The sequence below is a fragment of the Eucyclogobius newberryi genome, unplaced genomic scaffold (assembly GCF_026437365.1).
Source record: "Eucyclogobius newberryi isolate DKJ021-1_F unplaced genomic scaffold, fEucNew1.0.hap1 SCAF_7, whole genome shotgun sequence".
NCBI classification, from domain to species: domain Eukaryota; kingdom Metazoa; phylum Chordata; class Actinopteri; order Gobiiformes; family Gobiidae; genus Eucyclogobius; species Eucyclogobius newberryi.
Window position 1 is genome coordinate 2,074,809 of NW_027316389.1, and position 17,329 is coordinate 2,092,137.

At 47.2% G+C, this 17,329-nt stretch overlaps 1 protein-coding gene across 1 annotated transcript in view; it reads right to left on the reverse strand.

Moving 5' to 3' along the window:
• Positions 1–1,562: 1,562 nt before the first annotated feature.
• The window catches only part of LOC140349284 (receptor-type tyrosine-protein phosphatase beta-like), a 140,920-nt gene continuing 125,153 nt past the window's right edge, over positions 1,563–17,329 (reverse strand). The window contains exons 26-32 of the mRNA XM_072435560.1: positions 13,107–13,197; positions 11,605–11,681; positions 11,399–11,533; positions 10,484–10,606; positions 9,956–10,119; positions 3,382–3,514; positions 1,563–1,691 (exon numbers count right to left, since the gene is read on the reverse strand). Of these exons, the coding sequence (XP_072291661.1) occupies positions 1,563–1,691; positions 3,382–3,514; positions 9,956–10,119; positions 10,484–10,606; positions 11,399–11,533; positions 11,605–11,681; positions 13,107–13,197 (852 nt within the window). The remainder of the gene's footprint in view (positions 1,692–3,381; positions 3,515–9,955; positions 10,120–10,483; positions 10,607–11,398; positions 11,534–11,604; positions 11,682–13,106; positions 13,198–17,329) is intronic.

Consider the following 17,329-nt stretch of genomic DNA (forward strand, 5'->3'; position numbering starts at 1 on the left):
GGTTCAGTCTTAGGGTCTTAGGTCTTAGTTCCTAGGGTCTTACGTCTTAGGTTCAGTCTTAAGGTCTTAGTTCCTAGGGTCTTACGTCTTAGGTTCAGTCTTAGTTCCTAGGGTCTTACGTCTTAGGTTCAGTCTTAGTTCCTAGGGTCTTACGTCTTAGGTTCAGTCTTAGTTCCTAGGGTCTTACGTCTTAGGTTCAGTCTTAGTTCCTAGGGTCTTACGTCTTAGGTTCAGTCTTAGTTCCTAGGGTCTTACGTCTTAGGTTCAGTCTTAGTTCCTAGGGTCTTACGTCTTAGGTTCAGTCTTAGGGTCTTAGGTTTAGAACTGGTTTAGTCTTGATTCATGAACACAAAGTCAGTTTATCAATAATGTATTTGTGCAATGTACAAAAGTATACTTTTCATATATAAATAGATATAGATATAGATATATAGTACAGATTATATACAAAACATGTAATACTTTGGGTTTATGTACAATTCTGTTGAAACATTCAGTAACATAAATATCATATTTTGTTTTTGAAATAAAATATAGAAAAATGTGTTTCCACATGTTTCCAGCAGGAAGCGACAGTGAGTCTTCAGCGTCTGGTACAAAGCACTTCTGTGAGAAAAGAGAAGAAGATGAGACCTGGTTTAGACCTGGTTTAGTCCTGGTTTAGTCCTGGTTTAGACCTGGTTTAGTCCTGGTTTAGTCCTGGTTTAGTCCTGGTTTAGTCCTGGTTTAGTCCTGGTTTAGACCTAGTTCAGTCCTGGTTTAGTCCTGGTTCAGTCCTGGTTTAGTCCTGGTTTAGTTCTGGTTTAGACCTGGTTTAGTCCTGGTTTAGTCCTGGTTTAGTTCTGGTTTAGACCTGGTTTAGTCCTGGTTTAGTCCTGGTTCAGTCCTGGTTTAGTCCTGGTTTAGTTCTGGTTTAGACCTGGTTTAGTCCTGGTTTAGTCCTGGTTTAGTTCTGGTTTAGACCTGGTTTAGTCCTGGTTTAGTCCTGGTTCAGTCCGGGTTTAGTCCTGGTTTAGTCCTGGTTTAGACCTGGTTTAGTCCTGGTTTAGTCCTGGTTTAGTCCTGGTTTAGTGCTGGTTTAGTCCTGGTTTAGTCCTGGTTTAGTTCTGGTTTAGACCTGGTTTAGTCCTGGTTTAGTCCTGGTTCAGTCCGGGTTTAGTCCTGGTTTAGTCCTGGTTTAGACCTGGTTTAGTCCTGGTTTAGTCCTGGTTTAGTCCTGGTTTAGACCTGGTTTAGTCCTGGTTTAGACCTAGTTCAGTCCTGGTTTAGTCCTGGTTCAGTCCTGGTTTAGTCCTGGTTTAGTTCTGGTTTAGACCTGGTTTAGTCCTGGTTTAGTCCTGGTTTAGTTCTGGTTTAGACCTGGTTTAGTCCTGGTTTAGTCCTGGTTCAGTCCGGGTTTAGTCCTGGTTTAGTCCTGGTTTAGACCTGGTTTAGTCCTGGTTTAGTCCTGGTTTAGTCCTGGTTTAGTGCTGGTTTAGTCCTGGTTTAGTCCTGGTTTAGTTCTGGTTTAGACCTGGTTTAGTCCTGGTTTAGTCCTGGTTCAGTCCGGGTTTAGTCCTGGTTTAGTCCTTGCCTCGTTGTGGACTGTAGTGAACGTTCTCGTAGATCGGACACAGAACGTTTTCTTGTTCTCTGAGTTTTCGAGCTCGAAGAACGTCTCTCACGCACTGATGGAGGTACGAGTACTGGACCTGGAACAGAACATCGGGTTAGTCTGAGTCCTGGTCCTGGTCCTGGTCCTGGTCCTGGTCCTGGTCCTGATCCTGGCTCTGGTCCTGGTCCTGGTCCTGGTCCTGGTCCTGGTCCTGGTCCTGGTCCTGGTCCTGATCCTGATCCTGGTCCTGATCCTGGCTCTTGTCCTGGTCCTGGTCCTGGTCTTGGTCTTGGTCTTGGTCTTGGTCTTGGTCTTGGTCTTGGTCTTGGTCTTGGTCTTGGTCTTGGTCTTGGTCTTGGTCTTGGTCTTGGTCTTGGTCCTGGTCCTGGTCCTGGTCCTGGTCCTGGCCTCAGTCCTGGTCCTGGTCCTGGTCCTGGTCTTGGCTCTGGTCCTGGTCCTGGTCCTGGTCCTGGTCCTGGTCCTGGCCTCAGTCCTGGTCCTGGTCCTGGTCCTGGTCCTGGTCTTGGTCCTGGTCCTGGTCTTGGTCCTGGTCCTGGCTCTGGTCCTGGTCCTGGCCTCAGTCCTGGTCCTGGTCCTGGTCCTGGTCCTGGTCCTGGTCCTGGTCCTGGTCCTGGTCCTGGTCCTGGCCTCAGTCCTGGTCCTGGCTCTGGTCCTGGTCCTGGTCCTGGTCCTGGTCCTGGTCCTGGTCCTGGCCTCAGTCCTGGTCCTGGCTCTGGTCCTGGTCCTGGCCTCAGTCCTGGTGCTGGTCCTGGTCCTGGCCTCAGTCCTGGTCCTGGCTCTGGTCCTGGTCCTGGTCCTGGTCCTGGCCTCAGTCCTGGTGCTGGTCCTGGTCCTGGCCTCAGTCCTGGTCCTGGCCTCAGTCCTGGTCCTGGTCCTGGTCCTGGCCTCAGTCCTGGTCCTGGCTCTGGCTCTGGTCCTGGTCCTGGTCCTGGTCCTGGTCCTGGTCTTGGCTCTGGTCCTGGTCCTGGTCCTGGTCCTGGTCCTGGTCCTGGTCCTGGTCCTGGTCCTGGTCCTGGTCCTGATCCTGATCCTGATCCTGGTCCTGATCCTGATCCTGATCCTGGTCCTGGTCCTGATCCTGGCTCTGGTCCTGGTCCTGGTCTTGGTCTTGGTCTTGGTCTTGGTCTTGGTCTTGGTCTTGGTCTTGGTCTTGGTCTTGGTCTTGGTCTTGGTCTTGGTCCTGGTCCTGGCTCTGGTCCTGGTCCTGGTCCTGGCCTCAGTCCTGGTCCTGGTCCTGGTCCTGGTCCTGGCTCTGGTCCTGGTCCTGGTCTTGGTCCTGGTCCTGGCTCTGGTCCTGGTCCTGGCCTCAGTCCTGGTCCTGGTCCTGGTCCTGGCCTCAGTCCTGGTCCTGGTCCTGGTCCTGGTCCTGGTCCTGGTCCTGGTCCTGGCCTCAGTCCTGGTCCTGGTCCTGGTCCTGGTCCTGGTCCTGGTCCTGGTCCTGGTCCTGGTCCTGGTCCTGGTCCTGGCCTCAGTCCTGGTCCTGGCTCTGGTCCTGGTCCTGGCCTCAGTCCTGGTCCTGGTCCTGGTCCTGGCCTCAGTCCTGGTCCTGGCTCTGGTCCTGGTCCTGGTCCTGGTCCTGGTCCTGGCCTCAGTCCTGGTCCTGGTCCTGGTCCTGGCCTCAGTCCTGGTGCTGGTCCTGGTCCTGGCCTCAGTCCTGGTCCTGGTCCTGGTCCTGGTCCTGGTCCTGGTCCTGGTCCTGGCCTCAGTCCTGGTCCTGGTCCTGGTCCTGGTCCTGGCCTCAGTCCTGGTCCTGGTCCTGCTCTGACCTCAGTCTGGACCATGTGACTCCGGTGCTGTCTCAGGTCCTGAACACATCCGTAAATGTCGACAGCGTCTGAGTCGAGCTCCTGAAGAACTCTGTCCAGAACCACGAAGGTCCCAGTGCGTCCCACACCAGCACTGCAAATACACAAGTACTTATACTGCAAATACACAAGTACTTATACTGCAAATACACAAGTACTTATACTGCAAATACACAAGTACTTATACTGCAAATACACAAGTACTTATACTGCAAATACACATGTACTTATACTGCAAATACACAAGTACTTATACTGCAAATACACAAGTACTTATACTGCAAATACACAAGTACTTATACTGCAAATACACATGTACTTATACTGCAAATACACAAGTACTTATACTGCAAATACACAAGTACTTATACTGCAAATACACATGTACTTATACTGCAAATACACAAGTACTTATACTGCAAATACACAAGTACTTATACTGCAAATACACATGTACTTATACTGCAAATACACAAGTACTTATACTGCAAATACACATGTACTTATACTGCAAATACACAAGTACTTATACTGCAAATACACAAGTACTTATACTGCAAATACACAAGTACTTATACTGCAAATACACATGTACTTATACTGCAAATACACAAGTACTTATACTGCAAATACACATGTACTTATACTGCAAATACACATGTACTTATACTGCAAATACACATGTTCTTATACTGCAAATACACAAGTACTTACACTGCAAATACACAAGTACTTATACTGCAAATACACATGTACTTATACTGCAAATACACAAGTACTTATACTGCAAATACACAAGTACTTATACTGCAAATACACATGTACTTATACTGCAAATACACAAGTACTTATACTGCAAATACACATGTACTTATACTGCAAATACACAAGTACTTATACTGCAAATACACATGTACTTATACTGCAAATACACATGTACTTATACTGCAAATACACAAGTACTTACACTGCAAATACACAAGTACTTATACTGCAAATACACATGTACTTATACTGCAAATACACAAGTACTTATACTGCAAATACACAAGTACTTATACTGCAAATACACATGTACTTATACTGCAAATACACAAGTACTTATACTGCAAATACACATGTACTTATACTGCAAATACACATGTACTTATACTGCAAATACACAAGTACTTATACTGCAAATACACATGTACTTATACTGCAAATACACAAGTACTTATACTGCAAATACACAAGTACTTATACTGCAAATACACAAGTACTTATACTGCAAATACACATGTACTTATACTGCAAATACACATGTACTTATACTGCAAATACACAAGTACTTACACTGCAAATACACAAGTACTTATACTGCAAATACACAAGTACTTATACTGCAAATACACATGTACTTATACTGCAAATACACAAGTACTTATACTGCAAATACACAAGTACTTATACTGCAAATACACATGTACTTATACTGCAAATACACAAGTACTTATACTGCAAATACACAAGTACTTATACTGCAAATACACATGCACTTATACTGCAAATACACAAGTACTTATACTGCAAATACACATGTACTTATACTGCAAACACACATGTACTTATACTGCAAACACACATGTACTTATACTGCAAATACACAAGTACTTATACTGCAAATACACATGTACTTATACTGCAAATACACAAGTACTTATACTGCAAAAACACATGTACTTATACTGCAAATACACATGTACTTATACTGCAAACACACATGTACTTATACTGCAAGTACAAAAGTACTTATACTGCACATACACATGTACTTATACTGCAAATACACATGTACTTATACTGCAAACACACATGTACTTATACTACTACTGCAAATACACATGTACTTATACTACAACTGCAAATACACAAGTACTTATACTACTACTGCAAATACACAAGTACTTATACTACTACTGCAAATACACATGTACTTATACTACTACTGCAAATACACATGTACTTAAACTACTACTGCAAATACACATGTACTTATACTACTACTGCAAATACACATGTACTTATACTACTGCAAATACACAAGTACTTATACTACTACTGCAAATACACAAGTACTTATACTGCAAAAACACATGTACTTATACTGCAAATACATATGTACTTATACTGCAAATACACAAGTAATTATACTGCAAATACACATGTACTTATACTGCTACTGCAAATACACATGTACTTATACTGCAAATACACAAGTACTTATACTGCAAATACACAAGTACTTATACTGCAAATACACATGTACTTATACTACTACTGCAAATACACATGTACTTATACTACTACTGCAAATACACACGTACTTATACTACTACTGCAAATACACAAGTACTTATACTGCAAATACACATGTACATATACTGCAAATACACATGTACTTATACTGCAAATACACATGTACTTATACTGCAAATACACAAGTACTTATACTGCAAATACACATGTACTTATACTACTACTGCAAATACACATGTACTTATACTACTACTGCAAATACACACGTACTTATACTACTACTGCAAATACACAAGTACTTATACTGCAAATACACATGTACTTATACTGCAAATACACATGTACTTATACTGCAAATACACATGTACTTATACTGCAAATACACATGTACTTATATTGCAAATACACATATACTTATACTACTACTGCAAATACACATGTACTTATACTGCAAATACACATGTACTTATACTGCAAATACACATGTACTTATACTGCAAATACACATGTACTTATACTGCAAATACACATGTACTTATACTACTACTGTAAATACACACGTACTTATACTACTGCAAATACACATGTACTTATACTACTACTGCAAATACACATGTACTTATACTACTACTGCAAATACACATGTACTTATACTACTGCAAATACACAAGTACTTATACTACTACTGCAAATACACAAGTACTTATACTGCAAAAACACATGTACTTATGCTGCAAATACACATGTACTTATACTGCTACTGCAAATACACATGTACTTATACTGCAAATACACATGTACTTATACTGCAAATACACAAGTACTTATACTGCAAATACACATGTACTTATACTGCAAATACACAAGTACTTATACTGCAAATACACATGTACTTACACTGCAAATAGACAAGTACTTATACTGCAAATACACATGTACTTATACTACTACTGCAAATACACATGTACTTATACTACTACTGCAAATACACACGTACTTATACTACTACTGCAAATACACAAGTACTTATACTGCAAATACACATGTACTTATACTGCAAATACACATGTACTTATACTGCAAATACACATGTACTTATACTGCAAATACACAAGTACTTATACTGCAAATACACATGTACTTATACTGCAAATACACATGTACTTATACTGCAAACACACATGTACATATACTGCAAACACACATGTACTTATACTGCAAATACACAAGTACTTATACTGCACATACACATGTACTTATACTGCAAATACACATGTACTTATACTGCAAACACACATATACTTATACTGCAAATACACATGTACTTATACTACTACTGCAAATACGCAAGTACTTATACTACTACTGCAAATACACATGTACTTATACTACTACTGCAAATACACATGTACTTATACTACTACTGCAAATACACATGTACTTATACTACTACTGCAAATACACATGTACTTATACTACTACTGCAAATACACATGTACTTATACTACTACTGCAAATACACATGTACTTATACTACTACTGCAAATACACATGTACTTATACTGCAAATACACAAGTACTTATACTGCAAATACACATGTACTTATACTGCAAATACACATGTACTTATACTGCAAACACACATGTACATATACTGCAAACACACATGTACTTATACTGCAAATACACAAGTACTTATACTGCACATACACATGTACTTATACTGCAAATACACATGTACTTATACTGCAAACACACATATACTTATACTGCAAATACACATGTACTTATACTACTACTGCAAATACGCAAGTACTTATACTACTACTGCAAATACACATGTACTTATACTACTACTGCAAATACACATGTACTTATACTACTACTGCAAATACACATGTACTTATACTACTACTGCAAATACACATGTACTTATACTACTACTGCAAATACACATGTACTTATACTACTACTGCAAATACACATGTACTTATACTACTACTGCAAATACACATGTACTTATACTACTACTGCAAATACACATGTACTTATACTACTGCAAATACACAAGTACTTATACTACTACTGCAAATACACAAGTACTTATACTGCACATACACATGTACTTATACTGCAAATACACATGTACTTATACTGCAAACACACATGTACTTATACTACTACTGCAAATACACATGTACTTATACTACTACTGCAAATACACAAGTACTTATACTACTACTGCAAATACACATGTACTTATACTACTACTGCAAATACACATGTACTTATCCTACTGCAAATACACATGTACTTATACTACTACTGCAAATACACATGTACTTATACTACTACTGCAAATACACATGTACTTATACTACTGCAAATACACAAGTACTTATACTACTACTGCAAACACACAAGTACTTATACTACTACTGCAAATACACAAGTACTTATACTGCAAAAACACATGTACTTATACTGCAAATACACAAGTAATTATACTGCAAATACACATGTACTTATACTGCTACTGCAAATACACATGTACTTATACTGCAAATACACAAGTACTTATACTGCAAATACACATGTACTTATACTGCAAATACACAAGTACTTATACTGCAAATACACATGTACTTATACTACTACTGCAAATACACATGTACTTATACTACTAATGCAAATACACACGTACTTATACTACTACTATACACAAGTACTTATACTGCAAATACACATGTACTTATACTGCAAATACACATGTACTTATACTGCAAATACACATGTACATTTATACTGCAAATACACAAGTACTTATACTGCAAATACACATGTACTTATACTGCAAATACACAAGTACTTATACTGCAAATACACATGTTCTTATACTGCAAATACACATATACTTATATTGCAAACACACATGTACTTATACTGCAAATACACAAGTACTTATACTGCACATACACATGTACTTATACTGCAAATACACATGTACTTATACTGCAAACACACATGTACTTATACTACTACTGCAAATACACATGTACTTATACTACACCTGCAAATACACATGTACTTATACTACTACTGCAAATACACATGTACTTATACTACTACTGCAAATACACATGTACTTATACTACTACTGCAAATACACAAGTACTTAAACTACTACTACTGCAAATACACATGTACTTATACTACTACTGCAAATACACATGTACTTATACTACTACTGCAAATACACATGTACTTATACTACTACTGCAAATACACATGACTTATACTACTACTGCAAATACACATGTACTTATACTACTACTGCAAATACACAAGTACTTATACTACTACTGCCCACGCCAACACTGCAAATATTATATTTGCAGTGTTGGCGTGGGACTTGCAGTAGTACTTGCAGCAGTACTTGCAGTAGTACTTGCAGTAGTATTTGCAGTACTATTTGCAGCAGTACTTGCAGTAGTACTTGCAGCAGTACTTGCAGTAGTACTTGCAGTAGTATTTGCAGTAGTACTTGCAGTAGTACTTGCAGTAGTATAAGTACATGTGTATATTTGAAATATACACATGTACTTATACTACTGCAAGTACTACTGCAAGTACTACTGCAAGTACTGCTGCAAGTACTACTGCAAGTACTACTGCAAGTACTACTGCAAGTACTACTGCAAGTACCACATCATATACTACTGCAAGTACTACTGCAAGTACTGCGGCAAATACTACTGCAAGTACTATTGCAAGTACTACTGCAAGTACTACAGCAAATACTACTGCAAGTCCCACTCCAGCATTGCACAGTACACATATTTATACTACTGCAAGTACTACTGCAAATACTACTGCAAGTCCCACTCCAGCACTGCACAGTACACATACTTATACTACTGCAAGTACTACTGCAAATACTACTGCAAATACTACCGCAAATACTACTACAAATACTGCTACAAATACAACTACAAATACTACTACAAATAAAACTGCAAATACTACTATAAATACTACTACAAATACTACTACAAATACTACTACAAATACAACTGCAAATACTACTGCAAATTCTACAACAAATACTGCTGCAAATACTACCGCAAATACTACTACAAATACTGCTACAAATACAACTACAACTACTACTACAAATACTACTACAAATACAACTGCAAATACTACTCCTTCAGAACCTTGGGGGCCCCGGTCTCACCTGCAGTGGACGACAGTGGGTCCAGACCCCGGGCTCCGGTTCACATAGTCCCTCACAGTCCGGACGAACTGGACCAGGCTCTGGGTCGTCTCTGGGACTCCATGATCCGGCCAAACAGTGTAATGGAACTGTCTGAGGGCCCTCGAGGGCCCCAACTGGTCCTCCTGAAACCAGAGCAGGACTGAACCAGGACTAAACCAGGTCTAAACCAGGACTAAACCAGGACTAAACCAGGACTAAACCAGGTCTAAACCAGGACTAAACCAGGACTAAACCAGGACTAAACCAGGACTATACCAGGACCAAACTAGGACTAAACCAGGTCTAAACCAGGTCTAAACCAGGACTAAACCAGGACTAAACCAGGTCTAAACCAGGACTAAACCAGGTCTAAACCAGGACTAAACCAGGACTAAACCAGGACTAAACCAGGTCAAAAACCAGGTCTAAACCAGGACTAAACCAGGTCTAAACCAGGTCTAAACCAGGACTAAACCAGGACTAAACCAGGTCTTGTGTGGCTCTTACGCTGCAGATCCTGAACTCTCGGATGGTCCACTCCGGCAGCACAGACTCAGAGTTCATCTGGACGATCAAGTCTCCGTAGTAAAGCGGCTCCTGGTCCCGCGGCCAGTAGAGGTCACACTTCACCTGGAAACACAACATGATGAAGTCCTCCAGGGGGCGTGTCACATGTGAGAGCGTCCTCCAGGGGGCGTGTCACATGTGAGAGCGTCCTCCAGGGGGCGTGTCACATGTGAGAGCGTCCTCCAGGGGGCGTGTCACATGTGAGAGTGTCCTCCAGGGGGCGTGTCACATGTGAGAGCGTCCTCCAGGGGGCGTGTCACAGGTGAGAGCGTCCTCCAGGGGGCGTGTCACATGTGAGAGCGTCCTCCAGGGGGCGTGTCACATGTGAGAGCGTCCTCCAGGGGGCGTGTCACAGGTGAGAGCGTCCTCCAGGGGGCGTGTCACATGTGAGAGCGTCCTCCAGGGGGCGTGTCACATGTGAGAGCGTCCTCCAGGGGGCGTGTCACATGTGAGAGCGTCCTCCAGGGGGCGTGTCACATGAGAGAGCGTCCTCCAGGGGGCGTGTCACATGTGAGAGCGTCCTCCAGGGAGCGTGTCACATGAGAGAGCGTCCTCCAGGGGGCGTGTCACATGTGAGAGCGTCCTCCAGGGGGCGTGTCACATGAGAGCGTCCTCCAGGGGGCGTGTCACATGAGAGAGCGTCCTCCAGGGGGCGTGTCACATGTGAGACTGCCTCCAGGGGGCGTGTCACATGAGAGAGCGTCCTCCAGGGGGCGTGTCACATGTGAGAGCGTCCTCCAGGGGGCGTGTCACATGAGAGCGTCCTCCAGGGGGCGTGTCACATGAGAACGTCCTCCAGGGGGCGTGTCCTCCGGGGCGCCCAGAGGACTTTAATATGAGGTGATCCAAACTGACCCGCCCCTTCTCCACACACTGCGTCACCATGACGACGTTGTGCACGTTCTGCTCCCAGACCATCCTCCAGAAGTCGTCTTTGGTCCCAGGCAGAGGCCCCTGAGTCGCGATGTACTCTCGACGGAAGTTATAGCCCTGGAGTGCGACGAGCAGAGGGACATTAGCCGCAAACACATTCAGACACTTCGTGCGCCGCAGAGACTCACGGGGATGTAACTGGCGTTTATGTAGTCAGAGCTGGGGTCATCGTCCGTGTACGACAGTTTGACACGCGTCGAGTCGTCTGGAAACACATGAACAGTCAAGACAGGTGAAGGCTCAAGACAGGTGAGAGCACAAGACAGGTGAAAGCACAAGCTCTCATATGGGGTGTGGTCTCATGTGGGGTGTGGTCTCAAGTGGGGTGTGGTCTCAAGTGGCGTGTGGTCACATGTGGGGTGTGGTCTCATGTGGGGTGTGGTCACATGTGGGGTGTGGTTACATGTGGGGTGTGGTCTCAAGTGGCGTGTGGTCACATGTGGGGTGTGGTCACGTGTGGGGTGTGGTCTCATGTGGGGTGTGGTCACATGTGGCATGTGGTCACATGTGGGGTGTGGTCTCATGTGGGGTGTGGTCACATGTGGGGTGTGGTCTCATGTGGGGTGTGGTCTCAAGTGGCGTGTGGTCACATGTGGGGTGTGGTCTCAAGTGGCGTGTGGTCACATGTGGGGTGTGGTTACATGTGGGGTGTGGTCACATGTGGGGTGTGGTCACGTGTGGGGTGTGGTCACGTGTGGGGTGTGGTCTCATGTGGGGTGTGGTCACATGTGGGGTGTGGCCTCAAGTGGCGTGTGGTCACATGTGGGTGTGGTCACATGTGGGGTGTGGTCACATGTGGCGTGTGGTCACATGTGGGGTGTGGTCTCATGTGGGGTGTGGTCACATGTGGGGTGTGGTCTCATGTGGGGTGTGGTCACATGTGGGCGTGTGGGGTGTGGTCTCATGTGGGGTGTGGTCACATGTGGGGTGTGGTCACATGTGGGGTGTGGTCTCATGTCGGGTGTGGTCACATGTGGGGTGTGGTCACATGATGGGTGTGGTCACATGTGGGGTGTGGTCACATGTGGGGTGTGGTCACATGATGGGTGTGGTCACATGTGGGGTGTGGTCACATGTGGGGTGTGGTCTCATGTCGGGTGTGGTCACATGTGGGGTGTGGTCACATGATGGGTGTGGTCACATGTGGGGTGTGGTCACATCTGGGGTGTGGTCACATGATGGGTGTGGTCACATGATGGGTGTGGTCACATGATGGGTGTGGTCTCATGATGGGTGTGGTCACATGATGGGTGTGTGGGGTGTGGTCACATGTGGGGTGTGGTCACATGATGGGTGTGGTCTCATGATGGGTGTGGTCTCATGATGGGTGTGGTCACATGATGGGTGTGGTCACACAATGGGTATGGTCACATGAAGGGTGTGGTCACATGATGGGTGTGGTCACACAATGGGTGTGGTCACATGATGGGTGTGGTCACACAATGGGTGTGGTCTCATGATGGGTGTGGTCTCATGATGGGTGTGGTCTCATGATGGGTGTGGTCTCATGATGGGTGTGGTCACATGATGGGTGTGGTCACACAATGGGTGTGGTCACATGAAGGGTGTGGTCACATGATGGGTGTGGTCACATGATGGGTGTGGTCACACAATGGGTGTGGTCACTGACAGGGCAGGATGTTGTTGTAGCGGTTCTTCCCTCGGTTCTCCGGCAGCAGAGCCGTGTCCAGCGGCTGGTTCCGACCCACGTCCTTCAGGCCCTGCACCACAAGAGGGCAGTGTGGTCACATGAGGGCAGTGTGGTCACAAGAAGGCAGTGTGGTCACATGAGGGCAGTGTGGTCACAAGAGGGCAGTGTGGTCACATGAGGGCAGTGTGGTCACAAGAAGGCAGTGTGGTCACATGAGGGCAGTGTGGTCACAAGAGGGCAGTGTGGTCACATGAGGGCAGTGTGGTCACATGAAGGCAGTGTGGTCACATGAGGGCAGTGTGGTCACAAGAGGGCAGTGTGGTCACATGAGGGCAGTGTGGTCACATGAAGGCAGTGTGGTCACATGAGGGCAGTGTGGTCACATGAGGGCAGTGTGGTCACAAGAGGGCGGTGTGGTCACATGAGGACAGTGTGGTCACATGAGGGCAGTGTGGTCACATGAGGGCAGTGTGGTCACATGAGGGCGGTGTGGTCACAAGAGGGCAGTGTGGTCACATGAGGGCAGTGTGGTCACATGAGGGCAGTGTGGTCACATGAGGGCAGTGTGGTCACAAGAGGGCGGTGTGGTCACATGAGGGCAGTGTGGTCACATGAAGGCAGTGTGGTCACATGAGGGCAGTGTGGTCACAAGAGGGCAGTGTGGTCACATGAAGGCAGTGTGGTCACAAGAGGGCAGTGTGGTCACAAGAGGGCAGTGTGGTCACATGAGGGCAGTGTGGTCACAAGAGGGCAGTGTGGTCACAAGAGGGCAGTGTGGTCACATGAAGGCAGTGTGGTCACATGAGGGCAGTGTGGTCACAAGAGGGCAGTGTGGTCACATGAGGGCAGTGTGGTCACATGAGGGCAGTGTGGTCACAAGAGGGCAGTGTGGTCACATGAGGGCAGTGTGGTCACATGAGGGCAGTGTGGTCACAAGAGGGCAGTGTGGTCACATGAGGGCAGTGTGGTCACATGAGGGCAGTGTGGTCACATGAGGGCAGTGTGGTCACATGAAGGCAGTGTGGTCAAAAGAGGGCAGTGTGGTCACATGAAGGCAGTGTGGTCAGAAGAGGGCAGTGTGGTCACATGAGGGCAGTGTGGTCACATGAGGGCAGTGTGGTCACAAGAGGGCGGTGTGGTCACATGAGGGCAGTGTGGTCACATGAAGGCAGTGTGGTCACATGAAGGCAGTGTGGTCACATGAGGGCAGTGTGGTCACAAGAGGGCAGTGTGGTCACATGAGGGCAGTGTGGTCACATGAGGGCAGTGTGGTCACATGAGGGCAGTGTGGTCACATGAGGGCAGTGTGGTCACAAGAGGGCGGTGTGGTCACATGAGGGCAGTGTGGTCACATGAAGGCAGTGTGGTCACATGAGGGCAGTGTGGTCACAAGAGGGCAGTGTGGTCACATGAAGGCAGTGTGGTCACAAGAGGGCAGTGTGGTCACATGAGGGCAGTGTGGTCACATGAGGGCAGTGTGGTCACATGAGGGCAGTGTGGTCACAAGAGGGCAGTGTGGTCACATGAGGGCAGTGTGGTCACATGAAGGCAGTGTGGTCACATGAGGGCAGTGTGGTCACATGAGGGCAGTGTGGTCACATGAGGGCAGTGTGGTCACATGAGGGCAGTGTGGTCACAAGAGGGCGGTGTGGTCACATGAGGGCGGTGTGGTCACATGAGGGCGGTGTGGTCACATGAAGGCAGTGTGGTCACAAGAGGGCAGTGTGGTCACATGAGGGCAGTGTGGTCACATGAGGGCAGTGTGGTCACATGAAGGCAGTGTGGTCACAAGAGGGCAGTGTGGTCACATGAGGGCAGTGTGGTCACATGAAGGCAGTGTGGTCACATGAGGGCAGTGTGGTCACATGAGGGCAGTGTGGTCACAAGAGGGCAGTGTGGTCACATGAAGGCAGTGTGGTCACAAGAGGGCGGTGTGGTCACATGAGGGCAGTGTGGTCACATGAGGGCAGTGTGGTCACATGAGGGCAGTGTGGTCACATGAGGGCAGTGTGGTCACAAGAGGGCGGTGTGGTCACATGAGGGCAGTGTGGTCACATGAGGGCAGTGTGGTCACATGAAGGCAGTGTGGTCACAAGAGGGCAGTGTGGTCACATGAGGGCAGTGTGGTCACATGAGGGCAGTGTGGTCACATGAGGGCAGTGTGGTCACATGAGGGCAGTGTGGTCACAAGAGGGCAGTGTGGTCACATGAGGGCAGTGTGGTCACATGAAGGCAGTGTGGTCACATGAGGGCAGTGTGGTCACATGAGGGCAGTGTGGTCACATGAGGGCGGTGTGGTCACATGAGGGCAGTGTGGTCACATGAGGGCGGTGTGGTCACATGAGGGCAGTGTGGTCACAAGAGGGCAGTGTGGTCACATGAAGGCAGTGTGGTCACAAGAGGGCAGTGTGGTCACATGAAGGCAGTGTGGTCACAAGAGGGCAGTGTGGTCACAAGAGGGCAGTGTGGTCACATGAGGGCAGTGTGGTCACATGAGGGCAGTGTGGTCACATGAAGGCAGTGTGGTCACAAGAGGGCAGTGTGGTCACATGAGGGCAGTGTGGTCACATGAGGGCAGTGTGGTCACATGAGGGCAGTGTGGTCACATGAGGGCGGTGTGGTCACAAGAGGGCGGTGTGGTCACATGAGGGCAGTGTGGTCACATGAGGGCAGTGTGGTCACATGAAGGCAGTGTGGTCACATGAGGGCAGTGTGGTCACAAGAGGGCAGTGTGGTCACAAGAGGGCAGTGTGGTCACATGAAGGCAGTGTGGTCACAAGAGGGCAGTGTGGTCACATGAGGGCAGTGTGGTCACATGAGGGCAGTGTGGTCACATGAGGGCAGTGTGGTCACAAGAGGGCAGTGTGGTCACATGAGGGCAGTGTGGTCACATGAGGGCAGTGTGGTCACATGAGGGCAGTGTGGTCACATGAGGGCAGTGTGGTCACAAGAGGGCGGTGTGGTCACATGAGGGCGGTGTGGTCACATGAGGGCAGTGTGGTCACATGAAGGCAGTGTGGTCACAAGAGGGCAGTGTGGTCACATGAGGGCAGTGTGGTCACATGAGGGCAGTGTGGTCACATGAAGGCAGTGTGGTCACAAGAGGGCAGTGTGGTCACATGAGGGCAGTGTGGTCACATGAAGGCAGTGTGGTCACATGAGGGCAGTGTGGTCACATGAGGGCAGTGTGGTCACAAGAGGGCAGTGTGGTCACATGAGGGCAGTGTGGTCACATGAAGGCAGTGTGGTCACATGAGGGCAGTGTGGTCACATGAGGGCAGTGTGGTCACATGAGGGCGGTGTGGTCACAAGAGGGCGGTGTGGTCACATGAGGGCAGTGTGGTCACATGAGGGCAGTGTGGTCACATGAGGGCAGTGTGGTCACATGAGGGCAGTGTGGTCACATGAGGGCAGTGTGGTCACATGAGGGCAGTGTGGTCACATGAGGGCAGTGTGGTCACATGAAGGCAGTGTGGTCACAAGAGGGCAGTGTGGTCACATGAGGGCAGTGTGGTCACATGAGGGCAGTGTGGTCACAAGAGGGCAGTGTGGTCACAAGAGGGCAGTGTGGTCACAAGAGGGCAGTGTGGTCACATGAAGGCAGTGTGGTCACATGAGGGCAGTGTGGTCACAAGAGGGCAGTGTGGTCACATGAGGGCAGTGTGGTCACATGAGGGCAGTGTGGTCACATGAGGGCAGTGTGGTCACATGAGGGCAGTGTGGTCACAAGAGGGCGGTGTGGTCACATGAGGGCAGTGTGGTCACATGAAGGCAGTGTGGTCACATGAGGGCAGTGTGGTCACAAGAGGGCAGTGTGGTCACATGAAGGCAGTGTGGTCACAAGAGGGCAGTGTGGTCACATGAGGGCAGTGTGGTCACATGAGGGCAGTGTGGTCACATGAGGGCAGTGTGGTCACAAGAGGGCAGTGTGGTCACATGAGGGCAGTGTGGTCACATGAAGGCAGTGTGGTCACATGAGGGCAGTGTGGTCACATGAGGGCAGTGTGGTCACATGAGGGCAGTGTGGTCACATGAGGGCAGTGTGGTCACAAGAGGGCGGTGTGGTCACATGAGGGCAGTGTGGTCACATGAGGGCAGTGTGGTCACATGAAGGCAGTGTGGTCACAAGAGGGCAGTGTGGTCACATGAGGGCAGTGTGGTCACATGAGGGCAGTGTGGTCACATGAAGGCAGTGTGGTCAC